Source organism: Emiliania huxleyi (genome assembly GCF_000372725.1).
Source record: "Emiliania huxleyi CCMP1516 unplaced genomic scaffold EMIHUscaffold_362, whole genome shotgun sequence".
NCBI classification, from domain to species: domain Eukaryota; phylum Haptophyta; order Isochrysidales; family Noelaerhabdaceae; genus Emiliania; species Emiliania huxleyi.
This window is the reverse complement of record NW_005199256.1, coordinates 90300-98987: the sequence shown is the minus strand read 5'-3', so window position 1 is coordinate 98987 and position 8688 is coordinate 90300. Positions and strand designations below refer to the sequence as shown.

The window sequence follows — 8688 nt, the reverse complement described above, 5'->3', positions numbered from 1 at the left end:
CGGCGGCCTCGCAGGACCGAGACGAGCCGAGACGGGCCGAGACGGGCCGAGAGGGCCTGAGAGGGGCCGAGACGAGCCGAGACGAGCCGAGACGAGCCTTGTAGGACCGCCGTAGCGAGTTGCATGCCGGTTTCTTATGCCGCCCGGCACTCTCACCCTCCGGGCCCGCGACAGGCACCAACCCCGCCGGCTGGAAGACCTACGGCAAGGGATTGCCGCCCACCGTCGCCAAGAAGAAGTAGGCAGGTTGGCGTCGCGCGTTCACAGATCGGTGAGGCTCGGAGAGAAGGGCGCGTGCTGTTGTGTGCGTCGTGGCGGGGGGGGGGGGGGGGGGGCGGTCTCCCGCGTGTACAGAGGTGCGTATCAGAGACACGGGCCGGCATTCTGCATCTGGGAGGTGTGGGGTGGTGTGGCGGGGTATGGGGAGGTCTGGGTCGGTCTGCCGCATCTAGACCCCCCTCGCCCTCCCTCCGCGAGGGCCAGCCGGCCCGGCCTGGGCGGAGGGGCGGTGCTGCGCTGCCATGGGGCGGTACGGCAAATGCTGCGCCCGCTCGCCCTCTCGGGCGGCGTGCCCACGCGCAGCATGCGCCGGCGGCCGCGGCGGCGGCCGCGGCGGCGGCGGGATTGCGGCGGGATTGCGGCGGGATTGCTTGCAGCTCAGGTACTCTCCAAAGCCGCAGAAGCGGCAGGCGGACGAGTTGCCTGCGTTGCAGCCGAGCCCTCCTGAGAGCGGCGGGCGAGTGCCGGGGTTAGCCGGGTTCGGCCGGCGGTTGGCGGTCTAACTGAGATTTAGCCGAGCTTTGGCCGCTCGGAGGTGTGTGTGCGATTGGCTGTCTGGCTGACGGGGGCGGCGGGGCGCCTCCGCTCGAGCAGAGCAGGAGGGCCAGATCTCGGCTCAGTCTCGGCTCAATCTAGGCTAATCTCGGCTCAATCTCGGCTCAAACTCGTCTAATCTCGGCTCAATCTCGGCTCAATCTCGGCTCAATCTCGGCTCAATCTCGGCTCAGCCTCGCCTCTGCTCAGGCAGACCACGTCCCGCTCGCACCACTCGGTCACTCCTCCGCACACCGCCGCCGGAGCCTCGCCGCAGCGTGCGCGCCGCAGCTCCTCGAGCCACTCTGCCTGCTCGAGGGAGGCGGGAGGCGAAGGAGGCGGCGGCGGTGACGGCGGCGAGGGGGGCGGCGGCGGCAGCGGCGGCGGCGGCGGCGGTAACGGCAGCAGCAGCGGCGGCGGCAGCGGCGGCGGCGGTGGCGGCGGCCACAGCGGCGGCGAGGGAGGCGGCAGCGATGACGGAGGTCGAGGCGGCGGCTGTAGCGGCGGCAACGGCGAGAGAGAGTGAGCCGTTCGTTCTCGGGCTGGAGGGCGCGGCGGAGGCAGGGTCGGCGGAGGTGGAGACGGAGGCGGAGGCAGCGGAGGAGGCAGCAGAGGCGGCGGCGGTCGAGGGGAGGACGCCGAAGCCTCCTCCTCCGTGGAATCACCCGAGCCATAGTCTCCCGGCAGCGACGGCGATGGTGGAGCTTCCGGCGGCGGCAATCTAGGCGGCGAAGCAGAAGGAGTTGGACCGCGGGATGGCTGCGACGGGAGTGACGGCGACGCGGGCGGTGGTGCGAACGGCGAAGGCGTCGATGGCGGCAACAGTGGCGGCGGCGACTCGGGTAGCGGCGGCGACGGTGGCGACGGCGACGGCGGCGGCAACAGTGGCGGCGGCCACTCGGGTAGCGGCGGCGACGGTGGCGACGGCGACGGCGGCGGCGGCGACGGCGGCGGCGGCCGCTTTGCGCCACGGTGAGCAGCCCAGCGAGCTCCGCCCATATCGCGGCGGCCGCTTTGCGCCACAGGCCGGTCCCGGGTGTGAAATCCACACTGCCCTGCCCTGCCCTGCCCACACTGCCGAGGTGTGAATACCTGCCCGCTCCCGAGGTCTCGGAGAAACTTCTGTAGGCCGTATATGGTAAAACTAGCAGGTTGGCTCGCTAGTCGCTCGCCGGCCCGCGCAGCACGCGCGGGCCTTTTTTGTGGTCGGATGTTGGTCGTCTCGAATTTGATCGTGGGCAGGGCGTGAGAAAGCTGGACGCCTCGGTCGATGCGAGCCACCAGCTCGTGAGCGACGGGCGCGACGGGTTCCTCGGCGTAGGCTTGGGCGTGGTGAGCAGCGCCGGCGAGAGAGGGACGGCATGCGGCTCCCAAACGAGCCGCACGGGCTTCATCTGGGCCGCCGAGGCCACCTCCTTGGTCGCGGTGGCGGGCGTGAACTGCGAGGTGGGCCGAGGCAAGCGCTGAACGTGCCGTGCCGCCTTGCGCCCCTGAGGAGGGACGCGTGCGTGGGGTGCCACGGGCGGGGGGGAGCGGTGAGAGGAGAGCGGTGGGCACCCCCACAAGGGGTGCGAGGACGCCGCCTGCCCCCCCCAGCCCGCCACTGACGCCGTGGGGGCGGCACGATCGAGGGCGCTGGTCGGGCGGGCCGTCTGAGTCGCCCAAGCGGTGCTCTGTCGGCCGGTGGACGCGCGCGAGGGTGGCCCAAGAGGGCTCACAGCGGCTCGCATTCGAGCTCACCGAGGGTGTCGACCAGCAGCTGAGCCTAACGGACATCCGCTACGACGCACAGCTCGCTTGCGTGCTCCGGCGGCTCGACATTCATCAGAAGCAGCAGCTCGCCCTCTTCCGCCTGCTGTGGCACCTGAGCGCGGCGGCGGGCGGCTGCGCACCCGCCCCGGAGCCGCCGCGTGCTCCATTCGAGGCGCAGCTCTCGATGCGGGCCGGCGACGGCGTGGATCTCGAGCTCGCCATCCTCTTCCGCGACTGTCGCTTTGTCGAGCAAGACGAGCCGGAGCCCGGCGCCGGAGTCTTGCGGCGCCTGCAGGGCGACGCGGCCCTCCAGCAGTTGCTCCGCGACCTGCTCGCCCCAAGCCAGCTCCAAGCACCCAACGTGTACGTCGCGGTCCTCGCCTGGAGGTCGAGGTTGCCGGGGAGCGGCGCAGCCGCGCTCGACCTCGAGACGTCGTACGCCTACATTCGGCCACGGCTGCGCGCTGAGGTCTGAGCCACACACATGCCGTTGCCGCTGTGCCCAATAGGGTGTAGGTGGACGGTCCTCGGTCGCGGCGCCCTGGGGGGTGGGGGGCAGACGCACGCAGCATTGTGTGGGCGGAAATGGCCAAGTGTATGTCTATCACGTATGTGGTAGTAGGCTCAGCAGAATCGGTACGGTTCCAGCAAGCCCACGAGATATCGGCGATTTCGTTTATTTTTCAGTCCCAGCAGGCGCGCATCAGCACCAACCAACCGCGAATGCACGAGGGGCGTGCCTGCCTCTGCACAACCTCCTGCCCTTCTGCAACACCTCTGACGAATGCACGATGCATGCCTGCCTCCGCACAACCTCCTGCCCTTCTGCAACACGTCGCTCTCCGAAGTTGTCCGCCTCGACGACCTGACGAGCCGACTCAACCTCGATGAGCTCGTGGGCCAGCTCTTCATGGACGCGAACCTCGCGTACGGCAACACCACGATCTTCAGCTCGAGTAACGGCGACCTGCAGTCGACGGGCGTGCCGCGGCTCGGCGTGCCGCAGTTCAACTACATGGGCCAGGGCAGCCTCTACCGCGGCGCCTCCAACGGCTGCGACCTCAACTGCTGCACCGGCGGCAAGCCGCCGTGCGTCGTCGACCGTCCGGCCGCGACCGTCTTCCCGCAGGGCACGGCCTTCGCGGCGACCTTCGACACGGCGGCCGTCTTCCGCGCGGCCGTCGTCATCGCCGACGAGTCGCGCGCGATGCAGACGCACGTGCCCAACCGGACCGTCGAGTACCGCAGCGGCGCCTCGTCGGTGATCAACATCGCGCGCGACCCGCGCTGGGGCCGCGTGCCGGAGACCTACGGCGAGTGCCCGACGCTCACCGGCCTCATCGCGCTCGGCTTCAACAAGGGGCTGCTCGGCTTCGCCTCCGAGTCCGCGACGGCGCCGCCGCCCGTGCTCAAGGTGCTGCCGGTCATCCGGCACCTCGGCGCCTATGCGGGCCCCGAGCGCATCCGCTTCCGCTTCGACGCGCTGGTGACGGAGCCCGACCTGCGTCTCACCTACCTGCCCGCGTGGAAGCGCCTCGTCGCCGGCCGCGCGGTCGCCGGCGCGATGTCCGCCATCTCGGCGCTCAACGGCGAGCCGGGCATCACGCACAAGACGCTGCTCACCGACACGCTCAAGACGGCGTGGGGCTTCGACGGCTTCGTGCTCTCCGACTGCGACACCTTCCCCGCGCTGCTCACGACGTGGAAGTGGGCGGCGAGCGCCGCGCAGGGCGCCGCGGCCGCGCTGCTCAGCGGCGGCGACATCAACTGCGGCCCCGGCTACGCCGCGCTCGCCAACGCGACGAGGCTCCGGTACGTGTCCAAAGCGGCCGTGCGCGCCGCCGCGCGGCGCGCGCTGCGCATGCGGATGCGCGTCGGCGCGCTGCAGCCGCCGCAGACCGACCCGTGGCGTGTGCGCGGCGGAGCTGCTCGCTCGGCGCGCACACGCAGCCGCTGCCCGCGAGCCTGCACCTATGGGTGGGCGACGCGGCGACGCGCGACGCCGAGGTGGTGGTGGCCCTCGAGGCGGGCGCTGTGGGTGGAGAGCAGGACGATGACGACGAGAACGTTGTGTGGAGGCTGCCGCATGAGGAGCTCTGAGGAGAGTCCGGTCCGTTGTCCGCCGTCTCCCGAGTCGCCACGTGAGGGGCGACTCGATGCCCGTGTGGTCACGCCACGGGCATAGGCGAAACCGTGTGTGACGTGAGATAAAAAAAGGCACGGGAGCTACGGCGGACACCGCTCACCGGTCACCGCTCGAAGCGGAAGCCGCCCGCTCACGTCAGACCCACACCAGCCCCTTGGAGTGTGAAGGCTTCGTAGCCCTCCGGTCTACTGTTGCTCTGGGAAAGCTCGCGCGCCAGCGCGCACCACCCTCTGCCACCCTAGACCCTACTGCCTACTGCCTCCAGCCCCATGGCACATGTCACATGGACATGATATTCAGTGTATGTAGCTCTTACGAACATACCCGTAGGTGAACTGCTGACAGGATTTGCGATGAGGAGCGATCCGAACGTGGTATTCGGGTGATTAGATCACTACCGCCGTAACGCAAGAACACATATTGGGAGAGTGTGTGTGCGCGTTGTCATTAATAAACAAACAGACAAGCCCGCTCCCGGACGCCTGGCACGCGGGCCAATGGCCCAAATTCCTGTGCATGGCTGGAGCGAAGGAGGGAGAGCTCAGGAGGGCGACGGGGCAGGGAAGGGGGCGATGCGATGCGGCGAGGTCTAATCGGCGGCGTGGAGACAGGAGGTGCCAAAAGGCGACTATAGAGAGGCCTCTACGGGTGATATAGTGCGCCATGCCGGCGGGAGAGGTCTCTCTCACCGCCCCCCGGGCCGTCTCGAAGGGCCGTGCAGCCCACGCCACGAGGCGCTGCTGGCGGGAGCCTGGAAGGACTTGGCCTCGTTGCACCGCGCCGCGTTGATTCGCGACCACCGTCGGCCGCGGACGGCGTCGGCGTGGCGGCGCGGGCGCTCGCGAGACGCGCCGCTCTGCGCTGGTTCGGTTCGTTCGACGTTGTGCCGCCGCACGCCCGGTGGCCGCGGGTCCCAGAAGTGGTTGCGCGGGCCTCTTCCTTTCGGCCGCGGGACGGCGTCGGGCACGTCGTCGGTCGCAACAGCGGCGCGGCGAGCCGCGGCACGTCGTTGCTGGCGCTGGTGGTTAATGTCGGCATCGTCCAGAGCTCGGTCGACGAGTCGAGAGCTTCAGCTGGCCGAGGGTGCCACCTTTGTGCTCTTTGTGGAAATGGGAAATATATCTCTTTGATTCTTTTTGCTTGGCCTTTTTGCTTGGCCGTTCGCCGGGGTGGTAGGGTAGGTCTGGGCCCTCCGGTCGGGTTTTTCCCTCTCTCCACGCCGGAATTTTCACAACATAAAAAGAAAATTTCCGGGGAAATCACGATGTCAACCCTCCCCAAGTGGGTGATCTGGAGAGAGATGCTTGTAGGGCTTCTCTCCTTGTAGGGCTTGAGAGTGGCCTGCCATGGCACAGGAAGGACTGTGGTTGCAGGAGAGTACCACCAGCCATCACTTTGTTGGTATAGTATACCCCACCTTCACCCATCCCCTGATTTCATAAGTAAGGTAGGTAGGTAGGTAGGTAGGTAGGGGCAGGGCAGGGGCCGGCCAGGTTTTTCCAGAATTTCAGCATGGCGTACGGCCAAGCAAGAAATACCTACACCTGCCACAGGCGGTTGTGTTGGGAGGTTGTGTGAAATCCCCAGGGCCTCCAGGGCTCGCACCTCAACCTCTCATAGACCAGCGCAAAGCGCCATAGGACGTATTTTCTTGTCAATACCTCAATCCTGTACCGTGTTTGTTATGACCCCCCCCCAATGAACACACCAGTGAGGGTGCGAGACGATCGAGGGGTCCCGTACCATGCGGAATCGACCCTATCCAGTGCTCAAGTGCTCAAGGTCTGTGAAGCAGGTCGGATGTCGCAACACGATGGCCGAACGGCACGCTGCTGCGCCCCACGCCGCGGTGCGCGGCGGCGATGCTGGCGGCCTCGCTGCTGGCGATGCCAGCCGCGCCACTGGCACGTCGGTCGCCACTGTCACCACGTCTCTCGCCGCGGTGGAGCTCTGCGACGAGGACGTGGCAATGCGCTGCTCTGCTCAAAGCGATGCTGGCTCTGCTGCCGACCCTGAGTGGGAGGCAGTGCTGGCGCAGCTGCTAGCAGAGGAAGCAGAGGAAGAGGAGCTCTGCTGCCGCTTCGAGCGCCGTGGCGACGACTCCGACGACGGGTGGGACAACTACAGTGAGGAGGAGGAGGAGGAGGATGGCCATGCTGCTGTGCAGGGCGTGGCTGGGAAGGTGGACGAGTCGCTCGAGCGTCGGGACGAGCGGGCTTGCGCCACTGGTGGAGGATTCAGTATGCCGCAGGCGGCTCCCACCTCGATGGGTTATCACTCCTGCGACTGCATCGAAGAGGGCTTCAACATTCAACAAACAGGAATCGAGGGTGACCGCATGTCTGCATCAGACGTGTCATCCGTCCCGATCGTGACCAACCAAAGCCACCCCTCTTCTAAGATCCGCGCTTGCCCGGATCCTGAACCCTCTGCCGCTCCCAGCCGTGCTCGCCGAGCCTCCGCCGCCTCCACCTCCGCCTTCAATCTCAATGTCCCACCCCCCTGCGCGCGGGCCTTCTAGGCCCGCGGGTAGTCTCCCCCCATCCCCAGGGCCTCCAGGGCTCGCACCTCAACCTCTCACAGACCAGCGCAAAGCGCCATATAGGACGTATTTTCTTGTCAATAACAAGGTCTGTGAACCCTGGCACATGTATGTTGTAGGTGGATTGTCCAAAATACGTCAGCCTCGCCCGCCCGCCCGCCCGAAGAGTTTACCCACCCTTTCTACCTTAGAGCATGACGATTGTGCTCGCTACATAAGCTCTGTCCAAAATGGTGTATGAGCGTGGCCGTGTTTAATATGAGTAGTAAGTTGTTAGTTAGTGAGATAGAGCTGTATGTGCCGACTTCGGGGATCTTCGGGTGCTCGGCTTCGTGTGCGCCGCTACTGGAAGTGCGCGCATGTGCAGAAACTGTGTGTAGGAGGCGCTACCTGTAGGGCTGGGCACCGTCTCCTGCTAGCTTTCCCTTTCGTCGATACCGGCTCCCTCCCCCCCCCCGATTCGGGTAGCTTTTCAAAAGAAGAAAAATACCCGCAGCCAGCAGCCCTGACCGGCCCAGCTTACACTTGTCGCCAGTTGCGCCTGCAATTACAGATGTATATACACACAAATGTCTCTCGCCGTCCAGGCACTCGACGACCCGGTGGCTTTCGCCGACCAGATGCTCGCCGACCAGACGGCGACGCTCTCGCCGACCGGCTCCGAGACTCTGGACGTGGGCGGCTGGCAGGTCGTCGTCACCGACGGGCACGTGGTGCTGCCCGAGGGCATGACGCACCTGCCGGACAAGGCGTTCCAGGACCGCACTCCTCTCGTCTCGGTCGCCTTCCCGCGCAGCCTTGCCTCCATCGGCAGCAGCGCCTTCGAGGGCTGCTCCTCGCTCGTCTCCATCGACCTCCCCGCCAGCCTCGTCGCCATCAACAACCACGCCTTCCGCCGCTGCTCCGCCCTCTCCTCCGTCACCCTCCCCGCCGGCCTCACCTCCATCGGCATGGGCGCCTTCGCCCACTGCCCCTTCATCACCACCGTCACCTTCCCCGCCGGCCTCACCTCCATCGGCCCCAGCGCCTTCCACCTCTGCTCCTCTCTCACCCGCGTCACCCTCCCCGCCGGTCTCACCTTCATCGGCGAGGCCGCCTTCTTCCGCTGCTCCTCTCTCACCCGTGTCACCTTCTCTGCCGGCCTCACTTCCATCAGCAGCGCTGCCTTCGCCGGCTGCTCCGCCCTCTCCTCCGCCACCCTCCCCGCCGGTCTCACCTCCATCGGCGACTGCGCCTTCGACCGCTGCTCCGCCCTCACCACCGTCACCCTCCCCGCCGGCCTCACCTCCATCGGCGACGCCGCCTTCGAAGGCTGCCCCTCGCTCGCCTCCGTCACCGTGCCAACCACCTGCGAGATCGGCGCGGCCTTCGACCCCACGACCACCGTCGTCCGCCTCTCGCCTGCGAGCATGTGCGATGGAGATCCGACCCAGTG

At 67.2% G+C, this 8688-nt stretch overlaps 3 protein-coding genes across 3 annotated transcripts in view; 2 read left to right on the top strand and 1 right to left on the bottom strand.

Annotated features, from left to right (window-relative positions):
- Window positions 1-1956: 1956 nt before the first annotated feature.
- On the bottom strand, window positions 1957-5778 carry EMIHUDRAFT_444811 (hypothetical protein). The gene is made up of 3 exons (XM_005772218.1): window positions 5163-5778; window positions 2371-2533; window positions 1957-2304 (listed from the first exon to the last, which is right to left on the bottom strand). The coding sequence occupies exons 1-3, from the start codon at window positions 5374-5376 to the stop codon at window positions 1974-1976; spliced, it is 708 nt and encodes a 235-aa protein (XP_005772275.1). The 5' UTR covers window positions 5377-5778; the 3' UTR covers window positions 1957-1973.
- Window positions 5779-6524: 746 nt separating this feature from the next.
- Window positions 6525-7471, top strand: EMIHUDRAFT_242535 (hypothetical protein; the record flags this gene model as incomplete). The annotated part of the gene is made up of 3 exons (XM_005772217.1): window positions 6525-6823; window positions 6879-6951; window positions 7445-7471. 3 exons carry the CDS (start codon window positions 6525-6527, stop codon window positions 7469-7471), a joined length of 399 nt encoding a protein of 132 aa, XP_005772274.1.
- Window positions 7472-7969: 498 nt separating this feature from the next.
- The window catches only part of EMIHUDRAFT_51993 (hypothetical protein), a gene marked incomplete at both ends in the record, with an annotated part of 2295 nt that continues 1576 nt past the window's right edge, over window positions 7970-8688 (top strand). Inside the window, one exon of the mRNA XM_005772216.1 lies at window positions 7970-8641. Coding sequence (XP_005772273.1) covers window positions 7970-8641 — 672 coding nt within the window. The remainder of the gene's footprint in view (window positions 8642-8688) is intronic.